This window comes from Typopeltis vanoorti, chromosome 17 (genome assembly GCF_054136105.1).
Source record: "Typopeltis vanoorti isolate ZY-2024b chromosome 17, IOZ_Tvanoo_1.0, whole genome shotgun sequence".
NCBI lineage: Eukaryota > Metazoa > Arthropoda > Arachnida > Uropygi > Thelyphonidae > Typopeltis > Typopeltis vanoorti.
In genome coordinates, this window is record NC_143565.1 from 103,051,781 (window position 1) to 103,078,678 (window position 26,898).

Here is a 26,898-nt window from a genome sequence, read left to right on the forward strand (position 1 = left end):
CTCTAATCATTCTGATTTTTTGATCTCCTTCTTTTTAATGTTGATTTTCTCCAGTCCAACTTCCTAATAGTGAACCATCTTTATTTGAGGTGCGAATGTTCACAACACCGAATATTGCTGATAGTAAATATCTCATCCCTTTTCCAAGGAATGAGGTGTTTACTATCAGCAATGCTTTCACACAAATTCTGATATGCACGTGAATGCCAAATAATCATAACTCTATAATTCATCCTCACTAGTGACCCTTCTAAGTTAATGATGGAGATGTTGCTTGTCCTCAAAACAATTCAGATCATAATCTACTGCTGATTTATTTCTCCCACGGAGCAACATTCACACAACCTTTACATGTAAGTTTCGAGCAATGGATAAAGATCAAATATGATAACATTTTGATTTCTATTACATACGACTTGGCTAGATTATTGTTTTCAGTCTTCTGATTCAAACATTTGCACTGAACATACCACTGAAACAGTTCGAACTCTTACTGGAATGCGAAAATTCATTTCTACACTCTCTGTCCAAAAAGAAACAGAACTTTTCGAAAATAGAAGAAACTAGTGACGTCACCTGTTGTATCTTTTCGTTGTCGAATACGGCAACCGTATTAGTGTTGTGTCAACTGTTTATGACGTTTTTCATTAGAAGCCGAGTTATAGTGCCAAGAGTGACAGTGTGTTTTGACGAACGGTCGGAAAATGAGTTTCAAACAAAGAGCTGCGATTTATTTTTGTGTTAAGCTTGATAAACGTTTTACCTAAATGCATCAAATGCTTCAAAAAGTATACGGTGATGAATGCTTATTCCGTACTCAAGTTTACGAGTGGTTTAAGCGATTTCAAAGTAGTCGTGAGACGCTTGAGGATAACGAAAAACCAGGCGGTTCAAAAACTGGACTGAACGAAGCTAACATTCAAAAAGTGCGTGATTTCTTCAAAGAAAATCCAAAATCGTCCGTGAGATTGATTAAAAATGAATTGTGGATTCCAAAATCAACTGTGTACAACATTTTTACCGAGAGTTTGGGCCTTCGTAAATTGATTCGCGATTTGTTCCCCACAAATTGACCGACGACCAAAAAAATGTATTGAAATGAATACTGCAAAGACCTCGTTAAAACCGCTCGTAAGGACTCAAACTTCCTTGAAACGATCGTTACTGGTCACGATACGTGGTATTTTGAGTATGAGCCTGGAACAGAATGCTGAGTGGAGACCACCAGAAGAGTCGCATCCGAAAAAAAGTCGCTTGGAGAAGTCAAAAGTAAAGACAATGCTGATTTGTTTCTACGATTCCAAGGGCATTATCCACAGAGAATTTGTTCCGCCTGGCCAAACGATCAATGGTGACTTTTATCTCGAAGTTTTGAAGCGATTGTTAGCGAGAATTCGTCGCGTACGGCATGAATATCGTGACGGCCGACCGTTCGTCAAAATGCACTATCACTCTTGACACTATAACTTGGCTTCTAATGAAAAATGTCATAAACAGTTGACACAACACGAATGAAGGTTACCGCTTTCGACAACAAAAAGATACAACAGGTGGTGCCACTAGTTTCTTCTATTTTCTGCTATTTTTGGACAGTGTGTACTTTTAGTTTAAATTTTCATCCCTCATGTCAATCTTGTTCTCCAAGAAGTGCGACAAGGCTGTACAAGGAAAGAACTGAGCACATCACAACTGGCTTTCATTAAAAGTTCCAGCATACTTTTGTTTTTATACCAAAGTTCGAATCAGCTGCAGAAATTTTTTTCAACCTATCCAAACTTATTTAAAAGGACAAACGCAGAAAACTTGCATCGTGTTCAAATAGCCATGCTTTCTGGTCTCTTGCCAAAGGTTTAAGGTTACTTTTATCCAGCCCAGTGTCTATTCTCTTTTACACTCGGATGGTGCTGTTGCATTACTGCTTTTAGAAAATGGTAATCCCCTGGCCTCTTACCTTTTCAAGTTCTTGAGCAAATGGTAAATGTATTCCAACCATTCTAAATATGCAACGTTCGATATCGCCGCCTTTGGTTTTCTGCCAGGAAGAGATCAAAGGAATCTAGTTCAAAATTGACCAAAAAAGTTTCCCCAATGATCAATTCAATTGATTATTGGGGAAATGATCCTAATCATTTCCCCAATTTCCCTCAATTCTTCGCACAAACTTTCATGCGAAGGTTTGTGCTTGAGAGTTCACAATTGTTCTGGTCGCTTTAATTCTTCCGTATTTCCACTAGTATCTATACTATCGCTGGATATTAATCCATATTATTCAACATTCCTAATAAAAGCGCCTTACCTTTAGCATTAATTACGATCCATCAATTTCTCTCACTTCTGTTTTTCTAAATTACTGGAGAAAACTATTAACACTCAGCTTCTAGGTTACCTTGTAGCCTGATAACTAATAAACGATTGTCTGTATTAAATAAATTCCCATCATATAGTCCAATGTTCAACTTGCCAGCTTTCTGTCTAGATATTTATCCCCAAACTTTGGACTATTTTTGGTGTACCTCGCCGCTCTGTATACTTAGGCATCTTCCTTCTATGTCAATGACTATCAGATGAATACATCACATAAATTTGCTGATAACAGTACATTGCACGACCTTGACTCGTTACCTCGCAATATATATGATTTCTGCTCTCTAAACCATTCTTCAGTGGAATTTTGATAATCTTGTTAATTTGAATACTAAAATTCATGTTTTATTTCTTGCAAAACGAACCATTCTCTCTCTCTCTCTCTCGTCTTACTTTGGACAACCAAACTTTTCTTCTTGGAATCACTCTAACCTCTATTCCCGGCATTAGTGTGTATATATATATCCTATTACACCCAAAAAAAAATTAGGTTTTCCCTTTAAGTGAAATGCATTACTTCAAAACAGCTGGTATCCTATGCAAATCACAGATCCGTTCAATGATCATTACCTGCTGTTCTCACATTTGGGGTGATGTACCTTAATAGAAATCTCTAAACATACTTGACTCAATACAGAAGACAGGCATATCTCCTAGCATACTACCTACAGTTCTTCAAAGCCATCATTGACAAGGTTCTTACTTCTCAATTTCCTGCAATCTTATATGGGCTCAGTTGGTACAACGCCCACTGGTATGAATATCGTGTCGTATCCCCTCTCTGACGCAAACGTTTATATGGGCTTTTCAACTAAAGGTGAGTCAGTACTCTCATACGGTGGTGGCACGATTTTTCCGACGGTCAACTCATTTCATCCAGCAAGCCAGTCAGAAGAACGCAAGCAGATAATAGACATATCTGTCCTCAGTTTTAGTTGTTTCGGCAGTAATTCCAAACAGAACAAATCAGTATCGTACCATAAAACAAATGCAATTCTTTTTCTTTACTTTCTTTCTGTAATTTTTAAAATTTTCAATCCCGCCATGGGCATGGATGTTTGTAATTGTCTGTGAAAATACTAATGGTGGTGGTTGGCGGCAGATGGCGTTGGTGTAGATGATGAAAGTAGTTGCGGCTCGTTGTAGTTGGTGGATGGGGTGGTGGAGACGGAGAGTTGTGGAGTAAGTGTCCTCCCTCGATGAGTCTTTGGATTCCCTAGAAGTGTCATGTAATAATAATAATAATAAACTGAAAGAAAATATTAATTTTGGGACACCCTGTATATATAAACGTGCAACTGACTTTGTATACATTGCACGTTTATATATACAGGGTGTCCCAAAATTCAGGCAAGATTTAAATTTAGCGTCATTTGTGCGGTAAAGTGTTGCCAACGAGAAAAAAAAGACAGCGTGACAGCTGACAGTTCAGAGTTATTAAAAATGACCACACACAGCGAAGAGAGTTCGTTGAATGGATTATGGAACAACAAGTGGATGCTTATTTTTCGAACCAAATCATCTTCAGCGATGAGGCTCATTTTCATCTTGATGGCTTCGTTAATCGACAAAATTGTCGCATTTGGGGTCCAGAAAATCCACGAGTGATTGTTGAGAAACAAATGCATCCACGACGTGTCACTGTTTGGTGCGGAATTTGGGCTGGAGGCATCATCGGTCCATTCTTCTTCGAAAATGCGGCTGGTAAGGCAATAACAGTTAATGGTGCTCGCTATCGCGACATGATAATCCAGTTTTTTGTGCCTAAATTGCAAGATATGGATGTGGACGACATGTGTTCAACAAGACGGTGCCACATGCCATACAGCCCGAGAAACAATTCAATTACTGCATGAGTCATTTCCTGGTCGTGTAATTTCCCGTTTTGGTGATCAGAATTGGCCGCCCAGATCATGTGACTTAACGCCATTGGACTTTTTTCTTTGGGATTTTTTGAAGTCTAAGGTTTATGCCCACAAGCCCACGACCACCCACGCCTTGAAGGAGGAAATTGAGCCCTGTATCAACGAAATTCAGCCACATTTATGCAAAACGGTCATGGAAAATTTCGACAAAAGAGTGTGTATGTGCCAGCAAAGCCGTGGAGACCATTTACCCGATATGCTATTCCATGCATAACCCTGTACTGTATACTTTATGAATCAATAAGAAATTACAATTTTTAATTAAAAACCTGTGTGTTCTATCAAAATTACTTCTTGCGTGAATTTTGGGACACCTTGTATATATTAGTCCTGCACCAAATACCGTCTCACCTTCTACAAAAAAAAAAAAAAAAAAAGTATAATTAGAATAACTTAATTTTAGCATTAGGTTAATAACTTCCATGAATTGTAAGCCAGCCGTGTTTTGTTTCTTTGGGTGAATGCTCCCGACTTTTTTTTCAATTCCCACCACCCATTCTTGTTACTCTTACGAGATAATTTCTATTTTCTTCTGTTTAGTGATAAAATCTTCTCTTCCAGAAAAAAATACTATTCTGCGTATCATGTATCTGCTATATTGCTTCGTTTATATTTGGAATGGTTATCATTCATGTAATTTGATTACGTAAAATCCGTATTCTCGCCTGCTACGGGTTTGCCATCTTTGTAAAATGGTAATGAATACAACTAATAATTAGATTTGTTAAACGGTTTTGGCCAGTTCACAGTAAATTTCGTTTCACTAAATTTTGCAACAAATTTCAGTACATATCCAATATATATATATATATATATATATATATATATATATATATATATATATATATATATATATATATATATATATATATATAATACGAATTTAATACGAATTCAGGTATATATATATATATATATATATATATATATATATATATATATATATACCTGAATTCGTTAAATTCAATTCAGCCAGGGAAAAATTAATATCAATTCTAATTCTGGCACTTTTTGCTATTTAAAATGATTGAACTGAAAACAAAAATAGATCATGCCCACACCATTTTAGCGTAGTGTACGTTCTAAATGTCATACCAAATTTTATTAAATTTCGACAAGCCAAACGATGTTGTTTCTATAATATTTTCCCCTCAAGCAATGAAACAAAACTAAGAAGAAAGATCTGACAGGTTATTTATACGGGTACTGCATTGAGTCAAAAAATTTATTGTGGGAGACCCACACTATCCATTATACATTTTCTTAAACTTATTCACTGTTGGGGCTGTCACAACCACTTCTGGCAATTCACTGCATTCATTTATCACTCTCCAAGTAAAGAACCTAGTCCACACACCCTCTTAGACAACTTCCAACTGTGACCCATTGTTTTTCTCCTATTCCATGTGTTGAAATATTTCTTTGTGCCGATCTTATAGAATCCCTTTTAGTAAGTGACTTAGAAAATTGGTATTTTGTCAAATGTCTTTGAAAAGTCCAGCTCATAGCGTAGCCATTTCCATTATCCAATTCCGCTGTCACTTTATAAAAGGTCAATAAATTACTAAGGCGGGACCTTACAAAAGGTAGACCTCCCTTTACAAAAGCATGCCATCCCTATAATATCAAATCCTATCCATTCTTGAATTTCTTTTAACCAATTTTTCTAGTGCTTTAACTACCATTCCAGAGACACTAATTGATCTGTAATTTTCTAGTTCTGTCTTGAGCCCCTTTTATATAATTGAAGTATCTTAACCTATTTCGACTCCCATGGCCTTGCCAGAGCTGAGACAACTTTGTCAGAGGTAGTGCCTGTGAACGTGCACATTCTCGTAGCACGAGCCGACATACCGTCCAGGCCACTGCTGTATTCACATTGATATTTTTTAATACGCTAAGTATATTGAAAATTGAAAAATTCACTTCGTCTACCTCAGTTCTCACATCAGCAACTGCCAAGTCACCACCTGGTTGATATATACGCTTGCAAGATGATCGCTTACTAACTGAACTATTTCTTCTGCTTCTATCACATCCCTGCATCCGCAATGAGTAAAGTTCTCTTTCTTATGTAATAAAAAAAAGACTTTTGGATTCACTTTGGCCTGCTTAGTTTTCGCTCAAAATCTAGTTTAGCTTTCCTTACCATACTAGTTACCCTTTCATGCTTGTGCAATGTACTGCTCATGGGTATACTGATCACCTTGTTTATATTCCTTCCCAATGCTTTTTTTTTCGCAGCTTCTTTTTATATATGCTACTCATCCACTTAATCCTTACTCGGTTTATCCTACTGATCCTAGGTACGCAGTCTGATAGTGCTTCGCTCAAATAATCCCTGACCACTTCCCATGCACTAATGACGGAGGTTCTTATGCCGTGGCACTGCTCCAAGTTTTCTCCTAAGTTTGTCATAATCGCCAGCTTAGTTCCACAAATCCTTTGACTGAAAATCCACATGTTGAATCTATAGCTGCTACTGCAATTATAGATCCTGTTATCAGATTCAACACTTCCAAACTCCTAGTCCCCTATATGCTATTTCAGGTACAGATAACCCTCGTATAACGTGGTACTTATACAACGCGGTTTCGATATAACGCGTCTACAATTTCTAGTAACTCTTTATTTATTTATTGTTTCATATTTTTCACCGCGGGACTTAAAAATCAAATTTTATCTTCGTTAAATTTGTGTCTTCCCGTATCGCGCAAGTAGTTATAAGTATCGAATTTAGTTTTCTTGTATCACTGAATAAGGTACTGGACAGAGGCTTTTGCAGTCTGTGTCATTCTCAACAAATAGTGCAATTAGAGACAGATGGAATAAAAACGGCGCCAACTAATAAATCGCATGTCCCCTCTCACAGAAATTATGCTGTATAGACTTAAAGCCATAGATACTGTGTTTCAGAGCAACATAGTATCTAACTAAAAACTATTGTCCACTTCTTCAATTATGAAATAAGTGTTTGTGTTATTGCATTTGAAATTCTCGATGTCATTATGACAGATCACAAATGCGAACTTCAAATAAAATTCTACCAAGAATTGAAACATGTCATATAATTAATGTGCGAGTTCGCCTGCCACCTCAAACGCAAACAAGAAGCCAAAAATTTCAACAAAGGGTTGAAACGTTTGTGTGAGTTGAGCGAGTCAGTAATAAGAAGTTCCGTCGGAACGATAAATTACACCTTTTGTGAATGTGTTAAAACTAATAGTGAACACTGTTATGACAGTTTCAGATGCTATGGTATTCGACTGAAGAGAATTAGCATTTCAACTCAACACTTGTCGGTTGTCTTTGGGTCGCGCTATCTTTTGTTAATACCGCACCAATCATATGCAAGTCTTTATAGCTACTCTCTTGTGTAAAACAAAATGCAGCTTGTACGTATTGTAATAATTAAAAAATAAAAGTTGAATAATTTATAAGCGTATAAAAGGATATCACCTGTAAATCGTTGACGTGCCAGGTAAATTCTCAGACTTGCCACCTCTGGCACGCGTGCCATAAGTTCGCCATCTAGGGTTTACTGTATGAAGTATTTATTGTTGAAAATTGTCTTCGTTTTTTGCCAGGAAAGCGCATTGAAAAAATCATAAGTGTCTTATTCTCAAGCTGAGCAGTTTATTTTCTGGTGAGTTACATACATATGCAATGCTTTTTTTTTTTATATGTAAAAGTTTATTTTTATTGTAATGGCCACTAAAACTGCAACGAAAGGGAAAAAACCAACATTGAAGAGGAAATTCATTTCTCTCGAATAAAAAATTAAAATCTTGGATCGGTTGAAAATTGAAGAAAAACCAGGAGTTGTTGTTGCAAGGACTCTGAATTTAAATGAATCAACAATTCGAACAATCAAACAAAATGAACATAAAATCCGAGAAAGTGTTTATTGCTGGGTCAACGGTAAGTGCAAATCGCGTTGCTCGTGTACGCGATATTCTAACAGAAAAAACAGAGAAATCTCTAATGATTTGGACAGAAGATTGCACTTAAAAGAAAAGAAAATTCCTTTGCACGGACACCTTATTAAGCAAAAAGCTCTCAAAGTTAATGAACATTTAAAAGAACTTGATCAAGATTCTTCAGAAGAAATCTCTCAGCATGGATTTTGTGCCAGTAAGGGTTGGTTCAAAAACTTGAAAAAGCGGTGTTCTTTGTATAATCTTAAAATCCAGGGAGAATCAGCATCAGCAGACGTTGAAGCTGCCCGGAAATACCCAACTGAACTTTTAAAAATCATTAAAGAAGGTAGTTATAGTGCAGACCAAGTGTCCAAGTGCGGATGAATCTGGGTTATATTGGGGGAAAAATGCCAAAACTCAACTATATTTCGAAAAATGAAAGATCAGCTCCTGGATTCAAAGTTTCCAAAGATAGAATTACTCTACTGTTTTGTAGTAATGCATCAGGTGATTACATGACAAAATCAATGTTTATTAACCGATCCGCAAATCCTCGTGCGATGAAAGGGCTCGACAAGTCCACCCTACCTGTTTATTGGTGAGCTAACAAAAAAGGCATGGGTTACAGCTAGCATGTTTGAAAAGTGGTTTTTCAAGTGTTTTGTACCCGATGTAGAAAGTTAAATGAAAAAGAATATGGACTTCAAAATTCTACTAATTTTAGATAAAGCACCAGGCCACCCAACAAATTTAAGCCATCCGAATATTAAAATAACTTTTTTGCCGCCAAATACTACTTCACTTATTCAACCACTCGACCAAGGAATAATATCAACATTTAAGTCATATTATATTCATTTAACATTCCAATTAATTTTGGGAAAAATGGAATCTAATCCAAACATGACACTGTCTCAAGCGTCGAAAGAGTTTTCAATATTGAATTGTGTGAAAATTATTTCTCTATCCGTTAAGGGATTACAACCCTCTAGGCTGAATGCTTGCTGGAAAACAAATATGGCCCGAAGCCGTTCTGGAACAAAATTTTGAATCTCCAGTGGATCCGAGCTAAGTCATATAATAAACGTCGTACACCTTTTTGGTGGAGAGGATTTTTGCGATATGGTTGAAAACGAAATTAGTGAATTAATTGACGGGGAAACAGATTTAAATGAGGAGGAACTGGTACAATTAATAGATGGCGTCGATCCAAATGGGGGGAAAGTTCTGCCGAAGATTCTGATGAATCCGTTAAAGAATTCAGTTTAAAGAAATGAGCAGAAGGGTTGGACTTGGCAAGAAAGTTACTTTATGGATAATGATCCCTCAATGAAGCACTCGGGAAAATTCACGAGACAATTGGATATTGTTTAGCGCCATATTATGAACTTAATAAAAAATTGCAGCATAGTGGGAAAGCAAAGTCTTATTACTGACTTCTTGATGACTAAAACCAGCCGAAGTATGCAATGAGAATTATACAAATCATGTCCAAGAGATTTCAAGTGGTGACGACCTCCAGCCACTTAAAGAACATCTACGAAATGTTATTTTGTAGATGTTCTTTAAGACGATTAAATATGCAATTTATTTTATTGTCTAAAACATTTATGCATTATGTGTAATGAAATTTATGTACAATTTGTAATTTTTATAATTTTATACTACGTATTTGTCTCAGTTTATGTTTTCTTAACTTACATGAATTACCTGAATTAAATAAAAATGTTTTTGTTGGATATGTCATTGTTGTTTATATAATTAAAAAAAAAATTATTTCGGAACCTAACCCTACTTTTTCTATGTGATCTAAGTCTCGCATAACGCGATTTATATAACGCGGCATTTCTGTGGAACCTAACAGCCGCGTTATACGAGGGTTACCTGTAATTACCCTTAGTAGTATGTAAAATTCGATTTTGCCACGTGTCCTTTCCTATTTCCACTTATATACTTTGATACTTTTGTACAAATTCCAAATACTGGATTTCAATAAAATCCGCCGGGATAGCTTGAGTCTAGACCGAGGACAAAAAATTAGTGTAATTAGGTTCCATTAATTGAACTAATCTAATAATGAAATTTCAGTTACACTAATAACCTCCAACTATTAGATACATCCTTGTGTATGTAATCTTTCATACATCTTTCAAATCAAACACTAATATCAAACTACTGGACAAACATGAAACTCTTTTACAGATGCATTTTTAATCCTCCTTGAGAAAAATATTAACCATATGAAGGTACAATAGTCTTATTTTATTGGTTTATTCCAACTTATATCCCATTTACCCTACTAAAACCAGCATGCTTACTTCTTGATGACTTGGACATCCAATATAATATTGATTAGCATATTATATTACAGATACTGATTACTAACTAGCATATCACTTAGTCCGTTCAACACCGACACAAAGCAGTCTCCAGTCAGATTCTCACTTCAATTAAAATCAACTAAAATTTGTATTCTGGATCTTGACAGTAAGAACTTCATCATCCTCGTTTGGTCTTGAATTCTGTTTAGTCGAGCACATACATACACAAGAATGTTTCTAATAGTTGAGCTTTAGGAGATCCAAAAGAAACTTACTATATATACTTTACGAGATTTCCTAAGGGAGAGAGAAACTTAACAGGAATCAAAATTCCAGAGTTATATATATATATATATATTTTGTGAGTTCAACAAACTTCATCATTGGCCTGTAGAGTAAGATAGGCTGAGAGTCAGCAGATAGAAGAGGAAATAAAGATAGAGTGCATAGTGATAGAGTAGGTAAAAGGGGCCTCAGCTGACCTGTTTTAGCTGTTTGTCCCCCAGGGGCGCTTCTGAAACGGTCATTGATTTTTCACTTAAAAAAAAAAAAAGGAAAAATCCTAAAAAGGAAACATGTAACAAAACAAAGAGAATAAATCTGGAGAAGGAATGGAAAGGTAAACTTAGAGGTGGAGGAAGGATCTAGCCCGAGTGATGCAGCTCACAAGGAACTGCACCGCCTCGCTGTAAGCCTTCGCCGCTCGGGTTCTCAGGTCCTCCCCCACCTGTGGGAGCTAAAAACCAGTGAAGCTGAGTAGAGAAATCCACAAGGTGGTTACTATTCCTTTCTTTTGTTGTGGGCTGTTATGATTCTTTTGGCCACCTCACTTCCCTTGGCCATGTCTAGTTTGCAGAGAGCTATGTAGAACGCCGAAGCTGCCTCCTCGTCTATATCCAGGGCTACCTCTACTTGCTCAGGGGTGATTTTGCTGATGTCATCAACGAAGAGGTCACCCCATTTTGCACTGACGATGTTGGGTCCATATTTCCCTGTGAGGAAGAGTTCAGGTTCTCCTACTTTATCTATTGCATCTTTAAACTTTTCTGCCACCCCCAGCATACCTCTAAGGAGATGTTTTAGAGTCTCCCCTGCTTTTGCATGAGGGACTTCTGGGTGTTCGGTTTCAGATACTTTTGCTGTTTTGAGATTTGTCAGCTCTTCTTCCTGCGGACTTAATGGCCGTTTGGAAGTTTTGGTGTTCGTCTCCATCTCTACTTCAGCTTCTACTGTATCTGAATTGGCGATGTCTATATTAGCAGTGGTAGCTCCGCTTTCGTCCGTGGGAGTTACCAGGATGGTTTCTGCATTGTCAGTCTCTTCTGTTGGGATCGTATTGCTGGTTTCTGCAATTCTGGTAGGTTCCCCTCCCTTACGGGACCTTTTCGTTGTCTTAGACATGGCATGATCAGGAGTGGCCTCAAGAGGCGGAAACTCTTCCTGTGTTGCGATCTTTTCATTACTTGGTTTTGTTGCTGATGTGATTGCACCACCCATCCTCTCTGCGAAGGTTCTGGATGGGCAGAATGTCGACTTTGTGGTCAGTAACCCCACATTTCAAACAAGCTGCCTCATATTTTTCTTTGTTGTGGCCAATTTTTAGGCAGTTCTTGCATTTTATGCGAGGGCAGTCTTCCCCACGATGATTGAAGGCACCACATCTAAAGCATTGCTTTTTGACGCCTGGGTAATTTACCATTACCCGGGCAGATCCTATGAGAACAGAGTTAGGAACTTCGGTTCTCATTTCAAGAGAGATAGTTACCTCCCCTGACTTCCACTCAGGATTGTCGGCGTCATTGTGAACCTGGATTTCCCGTACAACTCCCCACTTAGAGAATACGCTATGAATTATATCGTTGTTCTCTGCATATTCTAGGGGAAATCGTGGTATCTTAAGGGTTGCTCTCAGGATGCTCCCAACCATGAAGGGAGATACTTTTACTTTACCACAGTCAAACCCTTTGAGAAGCTTTTCTCTGGTCTCCATATTTTTGGTCACTACCTGGTATCTTCCTCCTCCATAAGGGGTAAATCCAAAAATGTTCTCTGCGCCGACGCAGTCTATGATAGCTTTCGCCATCGCCCTTGCCGGTATTGTGGCGTCAACCTCAATTCCGAGGTTGACGCACACGCGGCAGAATGGAGGGCATGATCAGATGGGGGGAGACCAACTATTCCCACCACCAAGTGTTTGATATTTCCCCAGTCCGGGGTTTACGAAGTTCTGTAAATTTCCGGTTAAATATCGTGAAACCCGATGGGACTCGTACCGATATTAACGGTTAAGAACAGAAACTATACACTTGATCTAAGCCAAAAGGCCGACCAAGATAATCATCCAGAGCTCGATAAGCATTGGACGCGAATTCTGTTAAATATTTAATCAAACGAAGGACCTACATAAACCATTTTGCTTACGCTTCAAGTCCTTGCATATGTATGAAAGAAGTTAGAACTTTTTTAAAGTTTGTTTTTTTTTAAAATGGAGAGAAATGAAAAGTGGAATATAAACAAACGCACCTTAATTATTTAAGTTAAGGGATATTACATCCCATATCGTTTCTTAGCCGAATATAGTAGAAACTATATAAAGTTCGGCGATTCCAAGTAGTGCAAGCTGAGGCAACTCATGTCAAAGGTGGAGCAAGCTCCGATCACTATTCTTGATATTTACCCATAATGCGAACTTAGCTCCTAGGAACTGTATTACTGTTCTACATTATGTTATGAGAGGTCACTACCCAGACCGGTTTCAACCTTTGAGGTCTCATCAGTGATAGTAGAACAGTAATACAGCTCCTAGGAGCCAAGTTCACATTATGGGTAAATATCAAGAATAGTGATCGGATCTTGCTCCACCTTTGACATGAGTTGCCTCAGCTTGCACTACCTTAAGGATCAGTTGCTGCAGTATCCAGGTATTTGCTTACGCTCGGAATCGCCGAACTTTATATAGTTTCTACTATATTCGGCATGAAACTGAGTTTCTTATTCGGCTAAGAAACGAATGGGATGTAATATCTCTTAACTTAAAGAAGTCATATGTCGCCGAATTGAAGCCTTTGGCTTTTCATATATCTAATAAGCATCTTAATTATGTTTGTAACAGCAATATATAATTTACGTTAATAGACCTCAAAATTTGCTTTTCAGTTATTCATGTACGCTTTAAACTAACACCATGTGAGACTAAACATAGGTCCATGACAATTCGCAGCGATTATGAACAATTCGTTTTGCAAGCTCTTTCCCCCCACCCCCACCCATCTGCGAGATGTCAGCGTGGTAGACATTCTCGCGATGGGGGAAAAGAGCTCGTAACAACACGGATTAATGCAGAATAATGTTCGCTGGAAGCGATTAATATATCAAAGGAGCGATTAAAATCCATTCAAGCTCGAGGAAGTTCACTCAAATTACTGAAAAACAATCTTCACGTGAAGATGCAGTTATTGACCAAATTTTTAACAGATTTGTTCGGCAGTCTGGGCTAAGAGAATGGATGTCAGTTTAATGTAGCAAAGTGTGAGGTTATGCATTTTGAGGTGAAAAAAATTAGCAGCAGTATATCACATTGGTGGAACTGTACTCCAGGAGGTTGACGAAGCCAGAGATTTGGGTGTGTTGGTGGATAGGGAGTCGAAGTTTAGGGGGAACATAGCAAAAGTGGCTAAATTAGCTCATCAGATCACTTGGTTACTGAAGAATACTTCAACTAGCAGAGATCAGCAAATTATTGTTCCTCTTTATCGAACCTTGATAAGACCCCATCTTGACTATTGTGCCCAGATTTGGGCCCGAGTTTCTTCTTGATGGGGAGGAGGTAGAGAGGATCCAGAGGCGAGTGACCAAGATTATAGCTGGTCTATGGAATGAACCTTACGAGAACAGGTTGAAGATGTGGGTTACAGAAATTGGTTGATAGGCGGAAGAGGGGTGATATGATTGAGGCATTCAAATTACTGAAGGGTTTTTACAAGATTAATTCAGAGGAAATTTTTCGGAACAGGTCTGGTGATGGGAGAACTAGTAGCCATTCATGGAAACTGAACAAGAGTGTAGTTAGCAAGGGTGTTAGAACTAGGTTTTTACTTTGAGAGTAGTGGATGAGTGGAATAGGTTGCCAGAGTCTGTTGTGGGTACATGACTGTAAATGAGTTAAAGCAAATTATAGATACTGTGCGAATGCCGAATAGTGGTTTGATATGATATTTAGGGCCTCCCTCGATGAGTCTGACTCCTTGGAGTTGCTCCTAATAATTTATCAAGATTAAATATTAAGGTGCGTCAAAATCGGCTGATTTAATTTCGTGATGAAAGAAAAAACATGTTCACTAGCAAACTGAGGTTATCAAGAAATGTGGAGTTTTATTTTTGTTCCCCGTTACAGATTGATTGACCATGCGGCGAATAAAAGTTGGGGCCTCAGATTACTCAAACTCATTTTGGAAATTTGCCGGCGTGATTAACATTTAAGATCATATGTACTTTCCGCAATAAAACTAAAAATTCCATTCTCAAATCACTCAGAAGGGAAAAACTTCGCTTCCGGTTCACTAGTATAAAGAGCAGCTTGACTAACATAACCTGGTTATGCAGTAATGGAAAGAAAACAGCTAAGCGAGAAAGCACCAAATGTTGCTTGTTTACGCAATACACAACGAAATTGAGTCGGGCAATTTGTGTACTATCAGACTTAGAAATTTAATAAGTTTGTGATCACTCGTATTAACAGCATTAATCTTTTGGAGTGTTTTTATACTAAGTAATTATTTGCACGAATTAAGTTTTTTCTATAAAAATTTATTCAGTGTTAGGCACTTCAGAAAGTATAGGCACCTTCTGAAGTGTATGCACAATTAGGGAAAGCAATGACAAGAATAGAAACCATATCTTGAAGTGTGCAAAAGAGCACGTTAAGATTCTGATATTTTTATTTATTTATTTTTTACAGTAATGAGCAATGGGCATATCGATTCAAATTATATCCTTTAAATGCCACAAACGCGTAAAGATAGCATATGAAATTAAGAATGGTACTAACCTTTCAAGGCTAGTTCCAGTAGTTTTACTTTGCATTTAGATGAGTGGGGGAAAGAACTATCTAGAAATTGGGTTAATATCGAGAGAATTAGTTAATTTAAAACATCGATTCAAAATTGTTAGCAGGTACACACGGAACGAATAGTTTAAAATAAGATTAGTTTCACAAGCGAGGAAGGACGAGCCCATCTCCTCCTTCCTTACCCCTATAGCTAAAATTTGTCAACCACATAAAAGAATATCCTCATTGCATGAGAGTTAGCACTTAAACTTCGTAAGTTCCAAGAGTAAAATATCGTTTAAAGCAAGAACTTCTAGCGTTCCATTCCTCGACATAGCTGTCAAGTAATCACAGTATTAAAACTATTATGAATAAAAATACAAGGTGTTTCCCAAATGGATTATGACATTCGAGGCTGTAAAGTCATGCAAATAAGATGTACAAATTAAAGGGGCAGAGGGAGACGAGAGTTCATAAGTGCGTGTGACTTTTATAACGTACCAGCATTGTTTATTGCAATGCAGGCAGTTCGCTTCAGATACACTTTAAGCAGAAGTTTTTGGATAAACTCAGGCTCAAAACAATTAACATATCACATTTATTTTAAACCACACATATATATTTTACACAAACAGTTTACAGATTCACAGCTTTAAAAACTTAGGATTTCAACAAACAATTATACCTTCAAACTAAAATGCTTCTTGGTCATTTGTCCTTCACTGTTCTGGGATAACATTCAATAATTTTACGGCTGAGTACTTGTGTATTTTGTAACTGCTTTGGTTCCTTCCGAAACTGCGTGTTTAGCTAATTCTCCTGGCAGAAGTAAACGCACAGCCGTTTGTACCTCTCTACTAGTAATTGTACTTCGTTTCCCATACCGAGCCAGGCGATTAGTTTCAACACTTAACCTGTCAAAAATGTCATTGACGAAACTATTCATAATATCCATAGCTTTGCTGGAAATGCTTACATCAGGATGAACTTGCTTCAAGACTTTGTAGATATAAACAGAATAGCTTTGACGTTTCTTTTTCTTAGTTTTCTTTTTCTCGGTATTCCCTGGTACTGTTTTCGTGGCTACCTTTCGACTCATCATACTGTATGGAATAATAAACTGAAAATTAGGCTTAAAAAGAACTTCAGCAAAAATCACTTACAATCCCACAACCGAAAAACAAACTTTGTCAGCCGACTTTTATCTACACAGATTATGTATTTTATGATAAGCGACACCTACAAATCTGGAAATAAAGCATAGAAAATAAATAAATAAAATAAAACAAAAAATAGTTCAGTTTGTATGTTGCAGATTATACTGAAATAAAACCGTTTCAGTACTTTAGGTTTTTTATTCAACTATGTTTCGACGTTTTTTAACCATAAAGATCGCCATCATCAATTTATCATTATTTGGAGGGTGAGGGGGATACGGTGTGAGAAATAAAAAATAAATACTGTTTACGTGATGCCATTATTGCTACTTTGTCGTCACAGGATAGCATGTAAAAAAAATAAGAATAAATTAACTGATGTTATATATTAACTATCCTCAGATGCAATGATAAATAAATTGAAGTATGAAAGACTTCGTCCAGACTTCTTTGAATATTTGAAAAAACCAAGAAAACGTGTTCCAAAGAAAATCTCTGTTAAATTTAAAAAAACAAAAAATTGTTAACTTATATTCAATCAAGGATCCATATGATTTAAATAAGTTGCAAAAGGATACACGCTCTTCACTGAACTGCCTTACACCATTCTTCCACTTTCTTTCAAACCCATAAACACACAAAGCAGCTGCTAGCTATATTCATTCACTGTCTAGCTCCAAACATACCGAGTTGTCCACTGTATTTACTTTATTTTTTCATTTCTTTTATTTTCTTTCTTTATTTTATTTTATTTTTATTTTGACCTTCCTTGTTACAGTGTATACATAATATACATTCGATCTTAACTGAGCTAGTTGAGTCAACTTAAATAGTCTGGAAGTCTTCTCCTTCAAATACCAATAAAAAGTTCATTTGATCATAATATTCTGCTAAGTAAAGCATTCGGATTTCAAAAGATCAAAAATTAGGCATAAACATCTCTCAAAATAATATACTTTCACCGATTTTTTATTGTCATTATGTATGATAAAATAGATTTTGTCATTATGTATGATAAAATCGAATTTGCTGGCAGTGTCTGGCAACATGCTGCCAGACACTGACAGCAAAAGACAATTGCAAAGAAGAACCTTTTCTAGCCCTTTTTTTTAATTGGTTACAAGTTAGTCAATCTTTGACAGGTAGGTAGGATATTTTTCTACAGAAATTCACAGATGTTAACCCCACAAAGACACTGTAGGTTCCAAACCCAAAATAAACAAACAGTGGATAACCCAAGAAATCATAGCTACCATAGAAGAGAAAAGAGAGGCCAAGATACTTGTAAACCAACAAAACAATGAAGAGAAAAATACAGAGCACTAAAAAATAAAGTCGATAACCTATGCAAAAAAGCCAAAGAAAATTGGTTAGAAGAAAAAGCTAAGAAATGCCAAGAAGCATACCAACAAAACAACCTAAAAGTCTTCCATGATACTGTAAAAGAAATTACAAAGGAATTCTCAGCAAAAGCAGTAACAACGATAAAGAACAAGATGACTGAAACCGGGAATATTAAATATATAAGAAAAATCTGGTCAAACCATTTTAAGACTATCTTCCACCAAGGAAACAAAACTACAATGCCAACAATAGAAGAAAATAATGATCGCACAAAAATTTTACAAGAAGTTAGATACGCAATAAAACAGATGAAAAACAATAAAGCACCAGGCATTGATACTATCCCTACTGAACTGTGGTCATATGGAGGCAGCATATCAATAGAATAATTAACAACCCTGTTGAATAAAATACTACAAACAGGAGAGATCCCAGATGACTGGAGAACTGGAAAGATCATCCCAATATACAAGAAAGGAGACAAAAGAGTCTGCAGAAATTACAGACCAATCAATTTACTCCCTCACACCTATAAAATATTCATAAGAATTATACAAAATAGATTAAAAAACACCTATGAAGAAATGATAGGCATAGAACAAGCTGGTTTCCGAGGAAACTATTCAACAATAGACCAAATTTTTACATTGCACCAACTAGCAGAGCTCAGCTGGGAAGACCATAAAGAACTATATTGTTGTTTTGTGGACTTTAAACAAGCGTTCGTTAACATCAAGAAAGAAATCCTTCTTAAAATTCTACTAGAAAAAGCAATAGACAAATATATAATACAGTTTCTGATAAAATATTACTCTAAGACAAATGCAATAATTAAAAAGGACACACTCACAACAGAACCCATAGAGATCCAAAAAGGAGTAATGCAAGGATGCCCATTGTCCCCATGCCTATTCAACATATATCTAGAAGAAGTTGTAAAGAAGGCAATAGACAATGAGCCTGTAATCAATGTCAATGGTTTAAACATAAATAATATCAAATATGCAGATGATCTCGTCATTCTTGCAAGAATCCCAAATGAACCACAAAAGTTGATCAACAAGCTAAACGAAACCTATAAAACATATTACATGACAATAAATATACAAAAGACAAAAGTGATGAAAATAGGGAGGAACGGAACTACCATCTCAGCCACCCTAAACGGAGAACAAATAGAACAAGTAGACAACTTCATATACCTTGGATCAAAACTAACAGAAACAATAGATGAACTCAAAACAATCAAACACAGAATAGCGATAGGATGGACCACCATTGGAAAATTACAGAAAATCTGGAAAACAAACAAGATATCTAAGCAAGCCAAAATCAAATTATATGAAGCAATAATTATACCAACAGTCATCTATGGAGCAGAAGCGTGGACAGTTAAAAAAAGAGAGGAGAAAAAACTGCTGGCATTTGAAATGAAATGCTTAAGAAAAATAAATAGAACAAGTTGGATAGAAAAGAAAACAAACATCACAGTCAGACAAGAACTATTGTATAAAAAGATAATAATATAAAAAATTAGAAAACAACAACTAGAATGGTTTGGACACACTGTACGCGTGGATGCAGACAGGCTTCCTAACGTCCTAATCAATAGTTTTCCAACTGAAAAAAGAAGACCCCGAAGACCAAGAATTACCTGACTGAAATTAATAAAGAACATCTCGGGATGCAGAACAAATAAGGAACTTTTTCGAACAGCAAGGAATAGAGAAGACTGGAAGATCCTGCTCAAGAGAAGACTCAACCCGTCTTAGACGGAAGAGAAGAAGAAGAACCCCACAGTTCGATAAAATCGATCTTAGAATCCCTTTCAGATAATAATATATACATGTTAGAGGTAATCTCACTAGATGGCGACAGATAACTAGAAAATCATTGATAGCCTTGGACTAACAATAACTGCTAAGGATTAAACTAGCCACCAGTTGATCTTTCCAAAAACTAAATAGCGCTAAAAGAGCTTCGCCTGTTTACTATCTTTGGAATCAAAGACATTATAGGATTTATTTATTTTATTAGAACATTTATTTATTTTACTAGTTTTTTTATAATTACTTTTTTTAATTTATTATAATTAAGCAGATAAGTTTGTGACTTGTTTATTGACCTAAAAAAAATATTTTATTCCTGATTTCTCGGGAATGGAAAATCGTTCATTTATTCTCTGCCCTCATTTTTTGATCCATCCCTAGTTAATGATCACATTTGACTCAGTAGTTATTCAATTTAAGTTTAGTGAGGTTTCAGAACATTTAAAGAAAGTTTGCAAGTGGAAAATACCATACAGTGAAAAAAAAATCCCCTAATCCCCTAATGGGCCCTGTCTGTTGCCTTTGGGCAACAGACAGGGCCTATTTAGCTTTAACTGCCTTTTGGAGACTGACGGCGGTCAATCTCGATCCTTACACTGACCACAAAGGGAAGTGAGTTTAGTACTGCTTTTTTTTTTGACATCGCATTTACTACCACTCTCCTATTATCAGACAGTGATTAGCACACAAGGAGGAACCAAACAGGACATACATAATAGAATCCAGAAAGCACAGATTGCATTCATCATGATGAAGAAAATTTCGGGGCCCAAAGAAATAAAATTAAAAACTAAAATTAGACTCTTCAACACTAATGTTGAAGAGCCTAACAAAGAAACAACAAAGAATCTCCTACTAACAAAGGAAAACATAAATAAAATACAGGTCTACATAAACAAATGCTTGAAGGAGATACTAGGAATATACTTGCCAAATAAAATAACAAACATAGAACTATGGGAGAGAACAGGTCAAACCAGCATCAGAAACGAAATGACTAAAAGAAAACGGAACTGGATAGGTCACACAAACAGGAACCCAGATAAAGAAATAGCAAAAATTGATAGAGTGGAATCCTCAAGACTAGAGGAAAAAAGGCAGACCCAAGATAACATGGAGAAGAGAACTAGAAACAGACGCAAGACGGCTGGAATGCTCCTGGAAAGAGATAAAAAAAAAAAGAAGCGTTGAATACAGTCAGATGGAAGTCGATGGTTGAGGCCCTATGCTCCGCAGGAAGCGAAGAGGATAGGTAATACATCTCTCTCTCTCTCTCTCTTTCTCTCTCTGCTATATATATATATATATATATATATATATATATATATATATATATATATATATATATATATATATATATATATATATATATATATATATACAGGGTGTTCGGGATAAATTTGACATATTTATAATTAATTATATTTTTCCGTAAGTTACATGTATTAACACACACTTCTCTTCATTTAAAAGTTTGGACCCTTCTTCATTCATATACAAGATGTCAGAAAGGATGGATAGCTGGAACCCACCTGAATCATGGAAGAGAATAACTTGTATCATGATGATTCGTGCCCGCCATCAAAATAAGGATATTACGACTGCTGCCCAATGCTCCCTGAATACAGTAAAAACAATCAGGCATGAACTAGAGACTTGCAATGGTGACTACGAGGATGTAGCAAGAAGAAAGATCCCTAGCAGACGATCTGATTGCGTTCGTACAGCAGAATTCCTCGCAAATCTGCAGGAACAGGTGTTGAAGAACCCTGGCATTGGAATTCGGGCTTTGTTCGTGGAGTTGCTAACTGTAGTCAAGCCCTGGATAACAAGGGTAGCCAATGGTAGGCCGTATGTATGGCAGCAGGATTCGGCCCCTTGCCACACCTCTGGGAAAAGTCAAAAATGGTTGTCTGAAAATTTCTACGACTTCACCAGTCCAAATGTTTGGCCTCCAAACTCCCCAGACCTTAACCCCATGGATTATTTTGTATGGGGCGCAGTTGAAAAAGACACCAATCGCACTTCCAGTAATACAAAAGCCCAGTTAATGGATAAAATTAAAACAGTTTTTGCGGCCCTTCCCAGGGAGACTGTAGCATCAGCTTGTTCGAGGTTCCGAAGCAGAATTGAAGCTGTGATCGATGCTAATGGTGGTTATTTTGAGTAAATCTTGTTGATAGTATTGTAATTAACTCTGCCTGTAATGTTTTAATATATATATATATATTAATATATAATATATATATATTATATATATATATATTTAATATATATATATATAATATAAATATATATATATATATATATATATATATATATATATATATATATATTATTTATTTATTTATATATATATATAGAGAGAGAAAGAGAATTGTTGTGTGGTTTGTCTCTATTCTATGTTGCGCCAATCCAAATTGGGGAAACAGAATAGATTTTAGCTAAAAAGGAAGGTAAAGAATCTTTGTTGTTAGGCCACCCTGAAATTGAAAAGATAACAAATTATCTTTGTCGACATCCTTCTCATCCGCTCACCATCAGATAATTTAACTACACCAGTCTACAGAAAACCCACTTTTACTGGACGTTACATTCTCAAACAATCTGCATGTCATCCTTCTCAAAAGACATGAAATATTTAATTCGACGAGCTAGAACTAATTATTAAACTCCCCATCTTTAACACAAAGACCGTTCTACTGTCAAACAATACATGAAATTAAATGGATTCTCCGAAAGGACTGCAAAACATCTGTTCAACTCCTGCAAGCCAAACCAAAACAACAACGAATCAAGACGTCGAGTTCCAATCCCATATATCTCCGGAATTTGGAAAATTAAAATAGAAATATGATCTAACAGCTACTTATATTCCTCTTAATAAACTATCCACTACCTATCTTCTCATCTAAAGATAAACGCTCAACTATGTCTCTTCCTGGTGTATACCGATTTGCATGTGACTGCTATCTTGTTACTTTGGACAAAATGTATATTTTATATACACCTGGAAACGGGAGCTAAAAAATGAATTACAACATCTCAAAAGAACCTTCACAAATAATGGCTGCTCTTCAAAAACTATCAATTAACAACTATACCGCCGTCCTCAAAACAACACAGAGACACAGAACAACCCCAAGGGTTATATCTCTTTACCGTACATCAGCTCGCTCTCCCGGAAACTAAGAATAATTTTTAAAAAATTTAATATAAATACGTGCTTTACCACTCTTCCTAAACTCAGATGAATTCTAAGCCAACCTAAACAGACTCACAACCATCTTCAGTTTCCAGGTGTATATAAAATCATATGTGACTGTGGGAAGCCATATAATTGCTAAACTGAGAACTCCATCCTCCTTCGCAGGAGGATGGAGTTCTCAGTTCTCAGTTCTCAGTTCTCAGAGCGACATCGATTATAGTAGAACCAGAGCAAGTGCCCTCTCAAGCCATGTTTTGTTCTCAGTAAACACAAATAATGAAGGCCGCCAACACAAAATAGACTGGAATAGAACATCAAACCTTCATATATACTACGATGAAGTAGAAGGCTGCATAGTTGAATACAAAGAAATTATCTTTTATATATATATATATATATATATATATACAAAGAAATTATCTTTTATATATATATATATATATATATATATATATAAATATAAATATATATAAAAGATAATTATATATAAAAGTTATATAATTATATAAAATATATATATATATATATATAAGATAATGTTAAAGATACCAAGCAATTTTAAACCTGGTTTTACTCCATTTCCCAAGTAAGCAAACAGACTAAAAGTCAAGTTTGCGCCTGCAATTGATGCAAGTCTAACTGATCCCACAGGTAGTGCAGGACCAGGGCAACTCGTGGCAAAGGTGGAACAAGCTCCGATCACTAATCTTAATATTTACCCTTAATGCCAAAACACATCTCCAAGAAGGGGATGTATGATGTTTTGTATTATTAAAGGCAAGGGGCCACTACCCAGACCGGTTTCGACCTTTATTGAGGTCTCGTCAGTGGGAGCTAGGCTTAGAAATACCAAGATTTAGTAATACCGAGCTTGTAAGTATTTCGCCAAAACAAGTTACCATAAGGTGTTTTAACCTTATTAAATAAAAATCTCTGGAGGAGATATAAATGTAGAAAGTATTTTTACCTTGGGTATAAATATGTTAAAGATACCAAGCAATTTTAAACCTGGTTTTACTCCATTTCCCAAGTAAGCAAACAGACTAAAAGTCAAGTTTGCGCCTGCAATTGATGCAAGTCTAACTGATCCCACAGGTAGTGCAGGACCAGGGCAACTCGTGGCAAAGGTGGGACAAGCTCCACTGACGAGACCTCAATAAAGGTCGAAACCGGTCTGGGTAGTGGCCCCTTGCCTTTAATACAAAACATCATACATCCCCTTCTTGGAGATGTGTTTTGGCATTAAGGGTAAATATTAAGATTAGTGATCGGAGCTTGTTACACCTTTGCCACGAGTTGCCCTGGTCCTGCACTACCTGTGGGATCAGTTAGACTTGCATCAATTGCAGGCGCAAACTTGACTTTTAGTCTGTTTGCTTACTTGGGAAATGGAGTAAAACCAGGTTTAAAATTGCTTGGTATCTTTAACATATTTATACCCAAGGTAAAAATACTTTCTACATATAAGATAATATATATATATATATATATATAGCTGAATACAAAGAAATTATCTTTTATATATATATATATAAAAGATAATTATATATAAAAGTTATATAAAAGAATTATATAAAAAAAGAATTATATAAAAGAATATATATATATATAAAAGAATATATATATATAAAAGATAATATATATATATATATATATATATATATATATATATATTATCTTGCGCCTGCAATAGATGCAAGACTAGCTGATCCCACAGGTAGTGCAAGACCAAGGCAACTCGTGGTAGAAGTGGAGCAAGCTCTGATCAGTAATCTTAATATTTATATTTACCTTTAATGCCAAAACACATCTCCAAGAAGGGGATGTATGATGTTTTGTATTAAAGGCAAGGGGCCACTACCCAGACCGGTTTCGACCTTTATTGAGGTCTCATCAGTGGGGAACCAGGCTAGAAATACCAAGATTTAGTAATGCAGAGCTTGTAAGTATTTTACCAAAACGAGTTACCATAAGGTGTTATAACCTTATTAAATAAAAATCTCAGGAGGAGATATAGATGTAGAAAGTATTTTTAACTTGGGTATAGTTATGTTAAAGTTGTTGTTGAAGTGAACACTGGTTTCAATGAATTAGGCCACATCTGGACTACTGCTTGCAGATCTGGTCACCTGGATTCCATGAAGATCAAGAACTGTGACCAAAATTGGGGCAGGTCTGTTCACTCCTGGCGTGATTGTTGACTTCACCAATTTGGACCAGCAACTTCACCATTGCTGGTCCAAAGCTCGGGTGAAAAAGGAGAGGGTGGTTGTGCTTGTGGCCAGTAACCACAATACATCAAAAATCTCCCTCTTCAGAAACCTCAAGTATTGAAAGAAATCGGACTAGTTCTTCTGAAGAATCAGAAGAACTAGTCCGATCTATTAGAACTAGTCCATCATTTCCTCTGAACTAGAACTAGTTCAGAGGAAATGATGCAGGTTGGTGAAAGCTCTCTTAGAGAAACCAAGATGAACGGTTCTTGGAAAAGGTATCTTCACACCCAAATCTACAGCCAAAATTGGATGTTGGAACATCAGGACAATGTATGAATCTTGGAAAGCACATCAAATTGCAAAGGAAACGGATATATACAAAATACAAAGACTAGGATTAAATGAAACCAGATGGAATGGAATTGGTGAGATCAGATTAACATCAGACAAATATATCATATATTCAGGAAACCCCGACGAGGAAGAACATAGTAGGGGTAGCGCTCTGATGATGATGACAGTGTATGCAAGAAAGGCACTATTGGAATGGAACCCAGTATCGGAAAGAATAATAAAAGCAAGGTTCAAAAAAAGATACAAAAGTTACTATAATAAACATCTACGTCCCCACAAACAGTGCTGACTGGGAAGAAAAGAAGCGTTTCATGATCGTCTACAGAGAGTTAGACAAGAATAGCTGAAGAGATATGATCTTACATCTGGGAGACGCAAATGCGAAGGTAGGCAAAAACAACGTGAGATATGAAATAATGATGGGAAAAGAAGGATTAGGGGATGAAAATCAAAATGGAATATTATTCAAGGCCTTGTGCCAATTCAACAACTTAATCATAAAAGGTGAAATATTTCAACATAAGAATGTACATAAACAAACCTGGATCTCACCAGATGGAAATAGTAAAAACCAAATAGATCACATAACCATAAAAAATAACATGGAGATCCTCCTTGCAGGATGTGAGAGCGCGAAGAGGAGCAGAAGCAATTATGAAACAATAACGCGAAGTAAAGGGGGAAATGGCAAAATATAAAACAATTATACAGTGAAACAGCTAAAGAAATACTAGGAAAACAGGAGGGAATTCAGAAACATTGGATAACATGCAAAACAATGCTTTTAAGTGAGGAAAGAAGAGAAGTTAGAAGAAAATTACTCCAAAACCCAAATAAAAAAAAAAGGAAAAAGAAAGAAATAAAATGTACAAAGAGAAATATATACAAGTAAAGAAAAGTGCAAAAGATGATAAAAGAAAAAATCATTGTGGAACTTTGTAAGGAGGCTGAACAGGATGCAGCAGTCTTGATTCCAAGAAACTTTTCGAAATAACAAGGAAGATAACTAGAAAAAATATGAGAAAAGAGAGACCAATAAGAGATAAACAAGGACACAAACTGACAAGACAGATAAAGACATAGAAAAGAGATGGATAGAACACTTTCAGGAAATATTAATCAGTGAACCCTCAATACAAGAAATTATATAGAGTTAATATTGAAATAGAAACATTAAATATTAATACAGGAGAGATAACAAAAGCAGAAATAA

The 26,898-nt window shown here is 36.2% G+C and overlaps 1 protein-coding gene and 1 non-coding gene across 2 annotated transcripts; both read right to left on the reverse strand.

The window, feature by feature from the left end:
• Positions 1-12,676: 12,676 nt before the first annotated feature.
• Positions 12,677-12,871, reverse strand: LOC150097710 (U2 spliceosomal RNA). Its single transcript, XR_016549731.1, has one exon. It is a non-coding gene; the product is annotated as a U2 spliceosomal RNA (small nuclear RNA).
• A 3,454-nt stretch (positions 12,872-16,325) lies between these two features.
• LOC150097711 (histone H2B-like) lies at positions 16,326-16,676 on the reverse strand. Its single transcript, XM_090406976.1, has one exon. It carries the CDS (start codon positions 16,674-16,676, stop codon positions 16,326-16,328), a length of 351 nt encoding a protein of 116 aa, XP_090263102.1.
• Between the last annotated feature and the right edge of the window lie 10,222 nt (positions 16,677-26,898).